Genomic DNA, 18678 nt, shown 5'->3' on the forward strand with positions numbered 1-18678 from the left:
CGCGGAGCATCGGACGCGGGCGCCGTGGTGTGGGGCAGGAAGGTGCAGCCATGACGTCGGTCAGGTAACGAGAAGGGGGCCGCTTAGACAGCTCCCCGGCTGGTCGTGAGCTGCAGACCGCCCGAGAACCGTCTCCCCTTCGTTTGGGTGAACTGGAGCCTCATTTGCTACCGGTCCCCCTTGTGCTGGAGGTTCTGTGTGCACTTTTCATGTGGGCATTTCTGCTTTCCTTGGAAGTTTTGGGGTCTGTGGCGCAAGGTGGAGCTGTTAGTCGTTGAGGTGACCCTTGCCCAGATTGCAGGGTTTACCCTTGCCCAGGTTGCTCTCTTGTGTGTGTAGTGGATTTCTCATGAAAAATGTAGCCACTCCCTGGCCCCCTTCTCCGGGTGACCCAGGGCCCCTTTGGAACGTGTTGTGCACAATGTGTATCCAACCTTGCGTGTCATGCTTTCCGACAGAACTTCATTTTTGACCATGAGTAGACCTATAAAGTTGACCCTTCTCTGACGCAGGTACATTGCCCGCAAGTTGTGAAATTGTCCTTAAAACGTTTGCTTATGACGGCAATTAGTAGTCTGGTTTCTGAAGATACCGTCTGTTTACCTGCTTTTGGAGAGTCACCAGTGAAAAGGATTTTGTGGTAGTAGGCATGTATCAAAAGCAGCAAAACCAGATTCCCCAATTGTTCTCCAGAGTTTTGAAGGTTCATTTTTTTGTAAGTGGACAACAGGATAATGGGTTTGTCCACTTTTTGTAGTCACTAGCTAGTTCAGCCATTTATAAAAATAGATAATTTACTGTATTTACCCAGTGCTCTGACCTGCCTTTTTAAAAGTAGACATTGGCTTTCATTGATCTAGAGAAAAGGAGGACTTCGTTCAAATGAAGAGATAAATGAAGTAATGTAATTTTCTGCCTATGATCTTCTATGGACCCAAGTCCTGGTGATTTAATGGCTTTTCAAGGGTGATTTCGGTCATAGGATCTTTAAGATAGCTTTAGGGTCTAAACCCCAGGTGTAATAGAATGGGATAGGGCTGTGCTGAACTTGGATACAGTCTTTCTTTCTTAAATTGCGTAATTCTCTAACATAGGCAAAGAGGGCTTGTTTCATTATGTGGAAGGAGAAATTCAGGTGCTGCAACATGGAGACACACATGGAAAGGTTTCAAGTAAATTATATTGGGGCATATAAATCTAGTTTTTTTTTTTTTTTGAGAGGTTTTTGCTATAGGGCGCATGCGCTCGACAGACAGAGAGTCAGAAAGCAAGAAATCACAATCCCTTCTCCTCCATTCTCCTCTCGGGATCTTGGGCACACATGCACATGCGCCCGGCATGAGTTTTAAGTCACTGGGTCCAGGATGTGAACCGCGGTTGACTAAGTGGGAGTTCTGTGACATAGCCATTACGCTAACTGCTGGTTCCTATAAATCTAGTTTTTAAAGTTACAGTATTTTAGAATATATTAGGAATATATTACTATACCAAGAGTTAAATCTTCTTTTCCCCATTCCCATTTCCATTCCATCACAAACTGCTGCTAATTATGTGATGGGCTGAATACTTTCTGTGTTAAGAAATCAGTTCTCATGTGGATTTATTAATATTATTTTTGCCATAGGGCGCATGCAATTGCTGGAGGTGGGGGGAATGAGAAATTACCCCCCCCACCTCCCCCAGTGGGTATGGCCACGCAGCAATCCTTTGCCTTCCATTCTTCTTTTGGGATTTTGGGCATGTGTGCACAGGCTCCCAGTGTGATTTTCAAGCTGCAGGGTCCAGGACTTAAATCATGATCAGCCATGTGGGAGTGCAGCACCTTAATCACTGCACCACTGGCCCCCATGTGGATTTAATTTTAATAGTTTATTTTTACATGATTATGAGCACCTATGCTCTCTGGAGAGAGAGAGAGTGGCGCACCTCTCAATGCTGCAGTACTTTTCCCTCCTATTCTCTATTCTGTCAGGATCCTGGGTATACATATGAGCCTGGTGTGAGGCAGAAGGCGCTTGAATTTGAACCCTGGTTGGCTTTGTGGGTCTGGTTTCCTCTGCACAGTTCCTTACCACTGTACTAGGAGGCCGGCCCTCAATTTAATTTTAATTGGCCATCATCCAGGCTATGCCACTTTGAAGAAATACCCAAATCTATATCTTCTGTTTAATAAGTTAGAGGGGCCGGCAGGTGACATGATGGTTAAGGGCACTGGATTCCCACATGGCCGACTGTGGTTTGAGTCCTGGACCTGGTGACTTGCTTTCTCACTTTCTCTTTCTCTCTCTCTCTCTGTCCCTCTTTGGTCAAATTAAAATGAAAGTTAAATAAAATACTTCTTAAAAAATAATAAGTTGCAATGAGATATATTTGTGTTAGGTCGTCGGGAAAGTCATGATGTATTTTTCTGTTTTTTTTTTTTATGCAAAGATGACCCAACATTTCAACCCCTCCAAGATACGTAGGTGTTGAATGGTCATTTTTAAAACACTGATTTAAAGGTTTGCATTGGATATATTTTGAAAGGATAGATAACTCATAGGATAAAATTAATTTATCCTTGTTTCTTCAGATGTTTGTCTGCATTTCACATAGTCTTGAACCATAGTGATGTGGCTTCACCCAAAGGTCTTTCAGATATTACCTAAATCACCTACTACATTTTATACCAGAGAAAACTGAGATCATGAAACATAGAGTGCCTTATGCAAAATCAGTTATTGGTAGAGTAAGGAACTGAATCTAGATCTCCATAATTTAGTGTTCTGTGCAGTGTCTGTATAGAAGCAATATACTACTTAAATTTCTGGAAAATTGCTTCTGTGAACAAAAATTGCACTGTAAGAGACAACTATATTAGCTTTTTCTAGAAAGAATTAATTTTATTATTGTTTTTAAATTTGTTATAGGGCACATGCTCTCACGGAGAGAGAGGAAAAAAAGAGAAAGGAAGCCACCAGGTCCAGTACTTGAATTGTGGCTGGTCACGTGGAAGTCCAGTGCCTTAACCACCATGCCACCTGCTGGCCCCTGTATTAGGTGGCGTGGTGGTTAAGGTGCTGGACACCCCCACATGGCCCACCAGGGTTCGAGGTAAACCTGGTGCCTTGCCCTCTCACTTTCTCTCTGTCTCTCTCAGGTCAAATTAAAATGAATAAGTGAATAAATAAAATTAAATAATTCTTTAAAAATTATTTATTTATTGGGACTAGCCAATGGTGTAATGATTGCATTGCTGGACTCCCACAGAGTCCACCTGGACCCGATGGCTTAAACTCATGCCTGGCACATGTGCATGCATGCCCCAAATCCCAAGAGGAGAATGGAGGAGAGGTGATTGGAGTGTGACCACCTCTCCCCGCCAGGGTGATTTCTCTCTGTCTCTCCAGCGAGTGCATGTGCCCTATAGCAAAACTCTCAAAATAAAAATTATTTGTTTACTTTGCAATAGGGCACATGTGCATACTAGAGAGAGGGAATGTGAGAAAGCATCTTCCTGGGGTGGCCACACCACAATCCCTTCTCCTCCATTTTCCTTTGCACCTGGTGTGTTTCATAAACTGTCGAGTGTGGGAATTTGAACTACTCAGTAGGCCTCGTGGGATCCAGCTGCCTCAGCCATTGTGCTGCTGACTGGCCCCTTGCTCTCCTCTGATTCTGCAAGGAACCAGGTAACTTAGGTTCTAATGCAGGCTGGGAGATCACAGAAGATGAAGTGATTCTGGTGACAGTTTGGAATGAGTTGATGTTTTAGTTCATTCTTTGTTGTTTAATAATTGAGTAACACACTGTGTAATCTATAATGAATAGAGGTTTATTTAGTTCATAGTTCTGGAGGTCCAAGGTCAAGGGACCACATCTAGGGATGGTCTTTTTGTTGGTGGAGAGGTAGAGACTATTTGCAGAATCCCCCAGTGGTGCAGGGCATCACACGGGAAGAACTTGTGTGTGTCCATGTCTCTCTCTCGTTTTCTCTCTGTGTAAACCAACAGGGATTCAATCATGGATGCCCTACCCTGTTGACCTGTCTAATCCTAATGACCTCCCAAAGGCCCTGCTTTTTCCCCTAATCATTTTAACAATATAACCCAATTTCAATACCTGAAGTTTTGAGGGACACATTCAACCATAGCATTTGGTAATCCTACAAGTACCAGCTAGTTTCTAGTAAGGTCTGCATTTATTAAAATTATGATATATCTTTAGTTTTCACAGTTATTACATTAGGAATGTACCCCTTTTATAATCAGTCTAATAGTAGCCTAACAAATAAATATTATTGACTTCCTTTTACTGGTGAAGAGAATGATCGCAAACTATCAGAATCTGGTCTTTGATTGGATTTCAGTGTTCTCATTTTTATGCCATACTTGATATAATTCTGGGTTACTATTAGGTTGTTTGGAAAGTCATGACATAGTTTGCTATGTTTTTCTGTGCAAAAACACACCGTCTTTCCCAACAATCCAACAGAATAATATGTAACTCTTCACAATGACTGTGGAAGAATATAGGATTGAAAATCAGGGGGGACCAATGGTCAACATACTTACGGACAGGTTGAAGGCTTTTTTTGAGTTATTGATTTTTCCATTTCTCATCTTCACTGCTATGGACATTTAATGAAATAATTCAGTAGAGGTGATACTCATATGTATCCAGCAGTATTGTTGGGTAGATATAAACGTTTTTTTTTTTTTTTTTTAACTTTGCTGTAGGGCACGTGCTCTCCGCAGAGTAGGGGAGGAGTGAGAAAGGACCTCCCTAGGGAGGATGGCCATGTCACAGTCTTCTCCATTTTACCTCTTGGAATTTTGGACACACATGCACATATGTCCAGTGTGGTTTTCAGGCTGTGGGTTTTTGGATTCAGACTGCACAGTTGGCCATACCTTAACTACCACCGTACCACAAGGCCCCAAAGTGCTTTTAACGGCTTGTCCAGTGGGTTGTTGGTTAAGGAAGCTGGATTCCAAATGACTGACTGTGTGGTACAAATTTCATCCCCATTGGCTTGAAAAACATGCCCTGTGTGTGTGTGTCTCCCCAAGACCGTGTAAGGATGGAGAAATGGAAGATAAGGGATAGCCACGAGACCATGTCCCATTTGGACGTACTTTCTCTCCCTTTTTTTCTGAGTCTTTCTGGCAAATTAAAAAAATAGTGCCTTTAAATTTTAAGGCATTTTATAAATGGAATATGCTTTTCTTGTTAAAACCACTTCGAGCCCTCTAGGGAACGACATCATCTGAAAAGAAAGGTTTAAATCTTACATTTAAAACAGGAAACATTTACCTATCTAATTCTTTAATTTTGAAGAAGTTGAAGAAACTTAAGCCCAGAAATATTGTGATTTGTTCAAATTCACATAAGTACTTGCATGTTTTGCCCAAATCTTGAGAAAGCTTTTCAAGTTTAGTATTCAACTGTTAGGAATTCCTAAATAATGATTTGAAACAAAACCTCTTTTTTTTTTTTTTTTTCTTTTGAACTTAAGATCTTGAAATGATTTTGGCTGTGGTTAGTCTTTCCTTATTTGTATCTACTCTACTACATGATTACAGAGTCTAAATCTGCAGCCTTTAAAACCAGTTATCTTGCAGAATATATTTTATCCTGTTATGTATATCAGATTTTAACTGGCCTTCACTTGGAAAATGATAAAACATATTTGATAATTTGATACTTTTGTAATTTTTAATTGACCCGATAGGGGAGTTGAAATCTGAATTATATTAATAAAATGTGGACTATGAAGACTCAAGGAGAACCTATTAGAGCATTTTACTTTTTCCTTGTACTGGATCTTGTGTCCAGAGTGAAGTGATACTTAGTGGTGTAAGCTAAGACAGAATTTAGATCTTCTGATTCTTACTTTATGCACTTTTCACTGAGTCACAGTATTACCAAATACCCGTCTGAATATTGCCTTGTTTTCGTAACATCAGTGTCTAGTCTGGTTTTGGGCATTGCTTACAGCTTGAGCTTGGGCCAGGGAAGACTGGGAAAATGTGTTGGTGGGTAAGGGAGAGTGTTTGCTATAGAGCTAAGAAGCACTATTCTTCAGCTTGTCCAGGCAGGTCAGGTTTGGTCTGAGACTATTCTGGGACTTTGGACTTAATTGTACCCTACAGGTTGATTCTGGAACCACTTCTGTGGGTTAGCTGCACATTGGAAAATTTATGTGGGCTGTGGGTGGGGTCCTGGGTATTTTTTCCCTACTATTCAAGACTTGCCTGTGGGAAGATTTTTTATTTTTTAGTACAGTGTGTTACTATGTTGCATTCCTCCTGCCTCAGCCTCCCAAACTGGGATTACAGGTACACTATGCACTGCTTTTTAGGGTAGACCAGAAATTTAACCCACACCTCACTTGAGGCCTCAGTCTGCTGAGCCACAGGGTGCAGTGCAAGTATCACAACTGGGCCAAGACTTTCTGAGGTACATTCAATAGAATCTGCCAAGCGACTCAGATGGAGAACACTCATATATAGACTAATTCTGGCTAAGGCTGAAACTGACTGTCTTTGTTGAGTTGGCTTCTTTAGAGCCTTTTAACAGAATTTCCACATTCATCTCAAGAAAAAATTGTACATTTCAGATTACTGAACAGACTTTTTTATCGTGTGGGCTTTCTTAGTGAGGCAAATCGACTTTTAAAATGAAATAAAATTGTTTCATTTATGAAATATTTTGAAGAACTAAAACAGGAATCCTTCCTTTTATGTGCAGTGTTGTCAACCGTTAATGCTCATATTTGTAAATAGGTCATCTTTGTTTGAAAAGCATACAAGGTTTTCTAACTCCAAATCTTTCCAGCTGCAGTATTGCTACATTAAGCAGAACTGTCAAAGATAAAACTGGAACTAGAATGATTGTCTGGACTGTTTGGATGTTAAACCTTTCTTACGACATTTGCTAAAAGTCTTGTCTCTTTACTTCTTCATAACTCCTTGGCCTTAATTGTTATCCCAGAAAGACTGTGATAAAATTTAAGTATAGATTTTAATAATTTTTAAAATCTTTTTTTTTTTTTTTTAAGTTTGCTATGGGGTTCATGCATGTGTCAGAGAAAGAGGTGGGGAGAAGAGAAGGTAGAAGTCACCCCTTACGGATGACCCTTCCGCAGTACCTTCTCTTCCATCCACCTTTCGGTATTTTGGACATGCACATACACATGCCTAGTGTGTTTTCCAAGCTGTAGTGTCCAGGACTTGAACTGCATAGTCACCCATGTGGGTTCCAGCCACCTTAACCACCACACTACTTACTGGTTGACGTGGGATTTTTATGTTTTAAATAGCAAAGCTACCTTGTAAATAGGATGACTGTATATTCCAGTTTACTTAGACATGGCTTAGATCATACCTATTATCTTGACATAATTATTAATAGCTTCTCATTTACTCTCTCTCTCTCTCTCTTTTTTTTTTTTAATGGAGAGAGACAGAGGGAAAGTGAGGAATCACCCCTCCCTCCCCCAGGAGGGAGGCCAGGAGGCCTCGCCACAATCCGTTCTCCATCTCCTCTCGGAATTTTTGACATGTCATGCATGCCCAGTCCCTGGTGTGATTTTTTGAGTCACAGGATTCTGGACTTGAACTGTGGTTGGCCTCATTTCCTCTTTAAAGTGTCCCCTTGGGATAACATTCTTGGTCACCTACCACTATAATAATTTTGTTGTACAAAGTTTTTGTTGTTGAAATGCTATTTGAATAGGACCATAAGATAATGGAATATTAGCCTGTCTTGGATACATTTGAATATTTTCCTTTGATCTCCTGTTTTTGTTGTATTGATTCAGTTCTCTTTGTCTAGTATGTATGTATTAAACATGAAAGCATATGATTTGAAGTTACAAATCATTTGTTGTCTGACTTTTGACAGGTTGTGTACTCTTGCTGAATCTCTTGTTTCCTCATCTGTTAAACAGAGATCATAGCAACATCTACTCTACATGGTTAATTTGAAGATTTGAAAGCAGTAACATAAATTAAAATACTTTATAAGCCAAAATTCCTCTGTGTTAGTCATGCCACACATGTGATCCTGAAAATTGAATTTCTAGTTTAGGAGAACCTGCTATTTAATGGAGCATTGACAACTTCTTCAAAGTTTTTTTTTTTTTTCCCCCATAAAGATGAGTGTGGAAATGATGGTAACTGGAAATATATGCTGTGTCGAGGTTTATTGGGAGGAAGGTTGACATTTTAAGCGATTGTATGCTGAAAAGAATCATCCAGTAGAAGGAAAAACAGTAGGTGATTCTGGACACAGGACAGAGATCAGTATCCCTGACAGTACAAGAAGGGATAGGATTGGGTTTGCCTCCCATGGCCAAGGAATACACAAGACGTAATTTCTCTAGTCTGTTTACCTCTTAAAAAATGCCAACAATCGGGATCAGCAGTTAGCGTAAAGGCTATGTCACTGGACTCCCATGTAGTCGACCGTGGTTCGCATCCGGGACCTGGTGGCTTAAACTTACGCCGGGCGCGTGTGCGTGCGTGCGTGCCCAAGATCCCGAGAGAAGAGTTTGCGGCGTGGCCATCCCCCCTGGGGGGGTGATTTCTCGCTTTCTGTCTCTCTGTCTCTCTCTGTCTTTCTGGCGAGCGCATGTGCCCTATAGCTAAAAACCTCTCCAAAAAAAGAAAAAAAAATGCCAACAATCTAATTTCTATTCCATATAATTATACAATCTGTGCTCACTGAATTTTGACAGTGTATACGTAACACCTAGGTGTAGATATATTGGGAAAAGCTTGATGCATTTTTACATTGAAATTCATAGAAAATACCTTGTGACTTTTCAGAAGACCCAATAGAACATCTTCCTCTCCAGAGTTACTTCTGGCCTCTCTCTGATGAATCTCATTCCCCTCCCCACCAGGCAACCATTTTCTCTTTTCTGTTACTATAGATTAATTTTATCTATTATAGAACGTCATGTAAGTGGAGTCATAAAGTAAGGACTTTTTGTGTCTGATTACTTTGATAGTGTATATTATATACTGAAGTGTATATTATAATTTGTTCCTTCTTGTTGCTGAACAATAATCCATTCTAGGAGTCTTTAAAATATTCATGGAAAACGAAAAGAAACTGCATGAATTTCAATTTTTTTTTTTTTTTTTTTACATCGGAATAAACTCATGCTGGGACCAGGAGATTGTATAGAGGCTATGTCACTGGACTCCCACATGGCTGATTGTGGCTTGAGTTCTTGAACTGGTAGCTTCAAAATCATGCCAGGTGCTTGTGTGTGTATGCCCAAGATCCTGAGAGGGAAATGGAGAAGGGATTTCAGCTTGACTATCCCCCCTAGGGGAATGTACCACCCCACGCCCCTCTCTACCCCCCTCCTCCACTGTCTCTCACTGCTCACTGCCAATCTCATGTGCCCTAAGGCAAAAATCTTTAAGAAAAATAAAAATAAAGCACTCATGCTTAAATTCTATTTTTCAATGAATTTTTTGAAGTCTCTCTCCCCCTCCCCCCAATATATGTAGCAACAACTTTCCTATTGATGAACTTTGGATTGTTTCTGGTTTTTAGTTATTGTGAATAAAGCTGCTGTGAATATTCTTGTATAAGGTTGTGTGCATTTGGTAAATACCTAGGAATAGACTTGCTGCATCCTAGGGTAGATTTGTAAACTTATAAATGGAAAATTTAACACATTTTACATTCCCACCAATGCTGTTATGAGAGTTCCATTTGTTATATGTTCTTGACAACGTGCGACATTTAAAATTTTATTTTAGCCATTCTGGTAGTTGTGTAGTTGTCTTTCACTGAGGTTTTAGTTTGTATTTCCTTTATAGCTAGTAAGGTTGTGAGTTTTGGACATTTGCTAATCTTTTCCTTAGAAGCATTACTTCAGTCTCAACTATATTTTTATTTTTTTTTTTTTTTCACATGGTACATGTGCTTGCCAGAGAGAAAGAAAAAGTACCTTTCCTGTGTGGCATGGTTAAATTGCAATCCTTTTTCCTTTCTTTATTCCGTCAGGATTTTGGGAATGTTCAAGTGCCTGATGTGGTTTTCAAGCCATAGGATCTGGGACTCAGACTATGTGGACCATGTGGGATCTTGTTCCCTTAATCACAGAGAGGAGGCAGGCCCCAGAATGAGTTGTCCTTTTGTGGCTAATTTGTAGGATGCAAGTTATCTGTCAGATTTTGTGCACATATGTACACAGCAAACATTTTCTCTTGGTCAGAGTTATGCCTTTTTATTTTTAAAAATTCATGATACAGCACGTGTGTACTCATGTGGAAGAAATCGAAGGTGAGAGAGAGAGACTGAGAGACAGACAGACAGACAGACAGATGTGTATCTTCCACAAGATATAGTCATGCTGCAGGTGCCTTCCTCTGTCAGCCCAGCAGATCTTGGTTACTCAAGTACTTGGCATTGCAAGATGATCAAGCTAGGGATCTAAATCATAGCCTCCATGTGGGATCTAACTTCTCTTTTTCTTTTTTTTTTTTTAATTGCCAGGGACATATGTGCTTGCCTGAGAGAGGGAGAGAGCAGATCCCAGTGGGGTGTGGTTATGCCAAAATCCCTTCTCCATTTTCCCATTCTGTCAGGATTTTAGGCACACATAAAAACATGCTAGGTATGTTGTTTAACCTGCTGAGGCGAGAATTTGAACTGTGGTTGTCCATGTGGGATCTCGCTTCCTTAACAATTAGGCTATGGGGCCAACCTTAAGATCTGACTTCTCTTGAGCAAAGTATCGCCTCTGTGCTCTGGAGTTGCCCCTGCCCCCCCTTTTTTTTCTAACAAAAACTTAAGAGCAGAAATTTTACATTTTGAACCAGTTAAATGTGGTGATTTGACTTATTTTATTTATTTATTTATTATTATTATTATTTTTTAGAGATTTTTGCCTTAGGGCATGTGCATTTGCCAGAGAAGAGAGAGATACAGCAAGAGAAAAAGTGAGAACTCACTTCCTGGGGGATGGCCACGCTGCAATCCCTTCTCTGTCTCCAGGATTTCGGGCATGCACACGTGCCTGGCATGATTTTCAAACCAATGGGTCCAGACTCATACTGTGGTTGGCTGTGTGGGAGTTCAGCAATGTAACTGCTCTGCCATCTGCTGGTCCCAACTTTTATGTTATGGTTATACATTTCGTGTTCTAAGAAATCTTTTCTCACTCCAGTGTCAGTTTCATGAAACTAGCTCATATTCTTTTTTGTTTACTTATTTATTTATTTATTTAGTTAGTTAGTTAGTTTTTTGAGAGATTTTTTGTTTAGGGCAAGTGTGCTTGCCAGAAAGACAGAGACAGAGAGTGAGAAATCACCACCTGGGGGAGGGGGGGTGATGGCCACACTGCAATCCCTTCTCCTCTCGGAATCTTGGGCACACACACAAACATGCCCACCGGGTCCTGGACTTGACTCGCAGTTGACTACATGGGAGTCCAGCGACATAGCCATTACGCCATCTGCTGGTTCCACTAGCTCATATTCTTTGTTCTAGAATTTATCTTTCACATACAGGTCTGTGATCCATCTTTTTCTTTTTTTTTTTTTTTTTAATTGCAAGAGGATATGTTTGCTCACCAGAAAGGGAGGGAGGCCTCCACCACCCATGAAGCACATACACACATGCACCCAGCATATTTTTCTAGCCACTGGGGCTGAGATTTGAACCATGGTCGAGTATGTGGGATCAGCCTCCTTTAACCACTGACGTGTAGGGCCAGCCCAATGAACCAACTTAAACTAATTTTATTTTTGCTGTAATGCAAGGGTTCCCAATTAATTCACTAGGTAGGTCTGGGTCTTTTTTCTAGATTCACTATTCTGTTTCATGTGTCTGTTTGTGTATTCTTAGGCTAGTACCTCACTGTCTTAATTATCATAACTTGTGAAGATTGATACTGTTATTTTAAATTTTTGGTAGACTCTATCATTGAATGCTTCTAGGCCTTCAGTACTTTTATGGGAGAATAGTAGAAGGCTTTACAGATTAGATTTTCTTAACTGATATGCGAGGTCTTCAAAAAGTTCATGGAAAATGTATATTCTAGAAAAACTGTGCACAGATTTAAAAAAATATTTTGCACCAAAATAAACTTATACTATAATTCCATTTTCCCAAGAACTTTATGAAGCCCTCTCATGTATAATTATTTGGATTTTTCCACTTTTCCCCTTGTCAGTTTTGGGAATTGTTGTTTTAAAAGGAACTTATTTTGAGACCAGCAGGTGGTGTGGTGGTCCACTCTGTGGTTCAAGACCGTACCCACTGGGTTAAAAAACATGCCAGGCACGTGTGTGTGCATGCCCAAAATCCCAAGAGGAGAATGGAGAATAAGAGATTGAGGATTGGCCATCCCCCTGGGAAGTGATTTCTTTTTCTCTCTTTCTGTTTCTCTCTTCAGTGAGCACATGTGCTTCATGGCAAAAATATCTAGGGGAAAAAGGAAATTTATTTTAAATTGTTGAATTGTTACAAAATTATTAATAAAATTTACTTAATATACCATTATTGCCTATTGGAGCTGCTTCATCTCTCCTTTTTCTTGGCATTTCATTAAAACTTTTGGCTCAGTTTTAATAGGAGTTTAGCAATTTTATTAACGTTTTCAAAAAAATGCAGGTTTTGGGGCTGGCCCCCATGGTCTAATGGTTATGGGAGCTGGATCCCACATAGCTTACTTCATAGTTCTAGTTCTGACCCCAGCTGCTTGAAAAGCATGCTAGTGCATATGTATGCATGCCCCAAATCCAAACAGGATGGGTAAATAGAGGAGAAGGGATTGTGGCGGGGTGATGCCCCATTGGGGGATGCTTTGTCCCTCTTTCTTTCTCTTTCTGTTTCTGGTGAGCATAGGTAACTTCTGGTGAATTTAAAAAAATATATAAAAGGAAAGAAAATCCAGATACTGATTTTGTTGTACTTTCATTTTGATAATATACCTTCCTCTTTTTTTTTTCTTCTTTCTTTCTGTTAGAGGATGTATGCTAACTAGAGCGATATAGAAAGGAAAGGAGAGGAGAAATCACTTCCCCTGTGGAGAATGGTCATGCTGTGTTCCCCTTTCCTCCATCTCTCCCTCTTTTTTGGTGGGATTTTGGGTATGCATGCACCTGCCCTTGGCTTATTTCTCAAGCCATCCGATCCGGGACTCAAAACATGTGGTAGGTCATGTACGTTCTGGCTGCTTTAACCACCAGACCACAGAGCTAGTCTGGTATTATGCTTTCTATTTCATTTATTTCTGCTTGCATCTTTTTATTTCCTATGTTCTATTTTTTAAAAGAGAATTGTTTATTTAATTTTATTTGTTCACTTATTTATTTTTTGCTTTGACTAGAGAAAGACACACAGAGAAGGAATGTGAGAAAGCAAGCCACCAGTAACGAGACTTCAACCGTGGTCGGCCATATGGGAATGTCCAGCACCTTAACCACCATGCCACCTGCTGGCCCTCCTATGTTCTACTTTTTTGGATTTAGTTTATTTTTTTTTCTGGTTATGTGTGTGTGTGTGTGTGTGTGTGTGTGTGTGTGTGTATGTATGTGTATATGTGAGGGAGGGGTGTTTTAGACAGGATATCTCTGTGTTGTTATCCTCTTGCCTCAGCCTCAGATGTAGCTAGGACTGCAGTAGGCTAGCTCTGTGCCCAGCTTCTCAACTTTTTTGTTAGAGGTTTAGATACTGATTATTTCTTTTTGAGAGATTTTTGCTATAGGAAGCGTACTCACTGGAGAGGCAGAGACAGAAAGTGAAAAATCACCCCCCAGTGGGATTGGCCACTCTGTAATCCCTTCTCTTCTTGGGATTTTTGGGCACACATGCATACGCACCCGATGTGAATTTTAAGCCACTGGGTCCAGACTCGAATTGCAGTCAACCATGTGGGAGTCCATCACCTTAACTGCTACATCATCTGACTGGTCCCTGGATACTGATTTTTAAACCTTTTCTATTTTTTCTTCTTCCCGTTTTTTTCTAAATTTGCTATAGGGTTTGTGTGTTCACCAAGGAGAGAGAGAATGAGGAAGCACCTCCTGGAGGCATGATCATACTGCTCTTGCTTCTCCTTTCTCCTGTAGGGACTTTGGGCATGCTTGCACATGTGCCTGGAGCTTTTTTTTTCCAACCTGCAGGGTCTGGGACTTGAACTGAGCAGTATCCCACATGGGATTCAGCCGCCCTAACCACTGAACTACCTAGTTGGCCCGCCTTTTTTGTTTCCCAACACACATTTCCTATATGCAGGTTCCCCTTTACGTACTCCTTCAGATGCATCATAAATATTTTGATAGGTTTTATTCAGTATAATTTACTTTTGTAGTGGCTGAAAATGATGCCTCAAAGAAAAGGTCTTAGGAATAGAATTTCTCTCTGAACTTCTCTTGCACTCCTGTCTTTTGCCCCTCATTCTCCCCTGAGGCAAACCATTGAAACTAAATTCTCCTTTCCCTAAGTCCAGTCATAGAAACCGGAAACCCCTTGCCCCAAAGCTAGCCATAAAACATAAAAATGGTGCTCTAAATGTACCCTCCCTTTCTGTGTGAGAGCAGGGCATTGATATCTGACCTCCTTTGTCTGACATTAACACCTTTATTTTTATTAAGGCCTTTATTTCTGAGAGGTCCTACCCCATACCAAGAAGCAAGGAATGTTACATGGAAAGGCGAAGAAGAGTCTAAACAGGCCTTGTTAGCTTTCCCTGCTCAGCCATCTGTTTCCATTAGCTCATACCATTTTTGTCCAATTATGTTTCTGTATGGCTGTGCCTGCCCCTCTGAGTCTAAGCATTAAATCTGATCGCTTCCCTTGTATCTTTGGATCTTCAATCTGAAGGCTCCTGTGCCATAGAGAACTACAATTAAATAAATCTGTAAGCCTTTTCTTTTATTAATCTGCCTATTGCTAGTGGTTTTCAGGAACCTCAGGGGGAGGGAATTTCCTTTGCTCTCCACTTCCCTTTTTATTTCTACTTAAAGTTTGTTTATTTCTTCCATAAGTGAGAGAGTGAGAGCCAGCATTCTCTCATAGAGTTGTGGCACTGTGTGATCCACCCCTAACCTCGGCCAACCAGATCATGGGCGCATGTTTGCCTGGTGAACCAAGGGAAGTCTCCAGGTGGGAACCTGGAACTTTCCCATGTGGATCAGCCTCGCACAGTACCGTGTTTTAATGCTGTGTCACTGGCTCCCTTGCCTTTGTATTTTCTAATTTCCATTGTGATGTTTCTGAGCCACAGGGCATTTAGAAGTTTATAGTTTAACTTTTTTTTAGAGAGAGAGATTTTTGCCATAGGGTATATGTGCTCGTCAGAGAGACAGAGACAGACAGAAAGAAAGCAAGAATTCACTCCCAGGGGGAATGGCCATGCACAATCCCTTCTCCATTTTCCTCTCGGAATTTTGAGCACACACGCACATGTACCCAGTGTGAGGTTTAAGCCACTGGGTTCAGGACTTGAACTGTGGTCGGCTATGTGGGAGGACACCATCTGCTGGTCCCTTGGTTTAACTTTTTAATATGTTGGGGCTTTCTAGTTATTAGAAAATGATTTTTAATTTAATTTCATAGTGTTCAAATAATTTAGGTATTGTAAACATTCTTTTGTATTACATGTACTATATGTGTATTTTATTATATATATATGATACACAGGGAATATATTATGATTTCAGTCCTTTGATAGGTCTGCTGAGGTTAATTATATAGCCTAGCCCGTGGTTTATTTTCATAAATGTTAAATGTGCTTTTGAAGGCTTTGATTCCACCGAGCAGTATTTTGAGGTTTCCATTGTGGGTGTGTTGCCTATCTTTTACTACATATAATGTGTAATGCAGTTGTTGAGTTTAGTGGGCAGCTAGTTTATTTTATTTACCACTTAGAACAAAACCTCATGCCTATTAGCTGTTACTCTTGACCTCCTCCGTCCCTCTAGCAGTCACTAACCTATAATGTTTTTGTCTCTCTAAGTTTGCCTATGCTGGACATTTCACAAGAGGAATCATACAATGTTTGACCTGTGTAGGGCTTTTCATTGCTCTTATTTATATTTTGATTTTTGCCAGAGGGCATAGGCACTCACTGGAGAGAGAGGGAGAGTAAGAAAGCACCTCCATGAAGCTTGGTTGTGCTGCAATTCTTTCTTTTCCGTTTCTCCTTTTTTCTTGAATTTTGGGCATACACACACATGTGCCAGCGTGTTTCTCAAGCTGCCAGGTCCAGAACTTGAACTGCGTGGTCAGCCAGTGGGATCCAGCCACCCACCATGTCACACTTTTCAGAGCTCTCCATGTTATATGTTGTACCATGTATCTGCCTGCCTGCTGCCTGCCTGCCTTTTCTGTGTCTGAGGATGTGTGCACTCACTAGAGAGAGACAGAAAATGTGAAGAATTATCTTCCATGGGGATGGCCATGCCACAGTCACTTTTTTTTTTCTTTTTTTGAGAGATTTTTTTTCTTTTCTTTTTTTTTTTTTCGCCAGACAGACAGAGACATAGAGACAGAAAGCGAGAAGTCACCCCCAGGGGGGGATGGTCACGCCGCAATCCCTTCTCCTCCATTCTCCTCTCGAGATCCTGGCCACGCACGCACATGCGCCCAACGTGAGATTTAAGCCACCGGGTCCGGGACGCGAACCGCGGTCGACTACGTGGGAGTCCAGCGACATAGCCATTACACTAACTGCTGGTTCCCCCACAGTCACTTCTTTCAGAACTTTGGGTATGCATGCAAACTTGCCCAGAGTGTTTTTTAAGCCACTGGGTTCAGGACTCAAACCACACTGTTAGTCATGTGAGATCCAGCTGCTTTAATCTGGCCAGTGTATCACTATTTCATTCCTTCTTATCGCTGAATAATATTTCATTACATGGATATAACATGTTTTGTTTACTTATTTATCGATTGATAGATTTGGGTTAGTTTCACTTTTTGGTTATTATGATTAATGGTGGTATAAACAGTCGTACACAAGTTTTTTGTTATCATATTTTCCTTTCTCTGAGGAGTAGAATGCTGAAATAAATGGCAATTTTATATTTTCATTTTTATGTTTACTTTTTTTGGGGGGGGGAGAGAGGTTTTTGCTATAGGGTGCGTGCACTCGCCAGAAAGAGAGAGACAGAGAGACAGAAAGCGAGAAATCACCCCCCCCGGGGGGATGGTCACGCAGCAATCCCTTCTCCTCCATTCTCCTCTCGGGATCTTGGGCACGCACGCACGCACACACGCCTGGCATGAGTTTTAAGCCACTGGGTCCGGGACGCGAACTGCGGTCGACTACATGGGAGTCCAGCGACATAGCCATTAAACTAATTGCTGGTCCCTATGTTTACTTTTTAAAAAGGAACTGTACAATTGTTTTCCAAAGTGGCTGAATCATCTTACATTCCAGTAGCAGTGTTTGAACATTCCTATTTCTCCACATTCTTTTCAATACTTATTATTATTAAAGGTCTTCACTGAAAGGCTCTTCCTGAGGGCACACCTTGACTCTGTGCCAGTCTTTTTTTTAGAGAGGTTTTTACTATATGGCACGTGTGCTAGCCAGAAAGACCAGAAGCAAGAAATCACCCGTGGGGGTGGGGTGGCCACACAGCCCCTTCTCTGTTCTCCTCTCAAGATCTTGGGCATGCACGCACATGTGCCCAGCGTGAGTTTAAGCCACCGGGTCTGAGACTCAAACTATGGACGTACATGGTAGTCCAGGGACATAGCCATTACGCCAGCTGCTGGTCCCCTGTGCCAGTCTTAAACCTCTGCCTTAGTCTTTACTTCCTGCTTGGGCAGAGCCTCATGAGGTCTTTCCTGAGTAAGACTGTAGCCATACTGTAGCACTGTGGAATCTCTGAATGAGTCAAATAAAGGGAAGCCTTGGGAGTGAGTTTTTTCAAGGAACTGATAGCACAAATAATAGTTCTCCATAAATGGGGCTTTGGGACCAGCCAAGTAGGATGGTTGAGGCAACTGTTCGAGTCTGGGACCTGGCATCTTGGAAAACATGCTGGGCATGTGTGTATGTGGACTCAAAATCCCAAGAAGAGAATGTATGAAAAGGGACCTGCAGCATGGTCATCTTCCCAGGGGAATGCTTCCGCTTTCTCTCCCTCTCTGTCTCTTGTGGGCACACGTGTCTGATAGGAAATTTATTTAAAAAAAAAAAAAAAAAAAAAAAAAAAAAAAAAAGGGAAAGAAAAATGGGGCCTTTGAAGAAACTCTGACCCTTTTCTGCGATTCCTCCACCAGTGACTACCAGGATCCTGGATTTTCCAGTGTTTGAGGACATTTCCCTTTAAAGCTACCATGGAGCTGGGGAGAGGCAGTTGGCAATAGAGCACATTAAAATATCATAAAGCTTACTGTTTTTATTGGGGTTCATCCAGCTTTTGTGAATAAATGTGTCTGGTATTGTTGTAGGCCTTTGGTGAATATTTAACATTCTGAAAAAGTTGGTTTTGACTTTTTTTCTTGGCCAGTGTTCTTGTTGCCTTTCATGGAAGAGTATTTTTAGAGGTCCTTACTTCCACAGATTAAATGATGTTATTTTAATTGCCTTTTAAACTTTTTTTGCCTCTGTTTTTATTATTATCATTATTATTTTGAAGGAATTTTTTATTATTTTTAAGTTTTTTTTTTTTTTTTTTTTTGTCGAGGTTTTTTCCATTGGGGGCCTTC

At 40.9% G+C, this 18678-nt stretch overlaps 1 protein-coding gene across 3 annotated transcripts in view; it reads left to right on the forward strand.

The window, feature by feature from the left end:
- The window catches only part of LOC102479153 (adenosine kinase-like), a 144824-nt gene that overhangs the window by 31941 nt on the left and 94205 nt on the right, over nt 1–18678 (forward strand). Inside the window, exon 1 of one of the 3 annotated variants that reach the window (XM_027767352.1) lies at nt 7–64. The exons of the other annotated variants lie outside the window; for them this stretch is intronic. Within the exon in view, the coding sequence (XP_027623153.1) occupies nt 51–64 (14 nt within the window). The 5' untranslated portion in view covers nt 7–50. Of the gene's footprint in view, nt 1–6; nt 65–18678 lie in introns of those variants that run through there. 3 annotated transcript variants of the gene reach the window in all.

This window comes from Tupaia chinensis, unplaced genomic scaffold (genome assembly GCF_000334495.1).
Source record: "Tupaia chinensis unplaced genomic scaffold, TupChi_1.0 Scaffold144173_1, whole genome shotgun sequence".
Classification (NCBI taxonomy): Eukaryota; Metazoa; Chordata; class Mammalia; order Scandentia; family Tupaiidae; genus Tupaia; species Tupaia belangeri.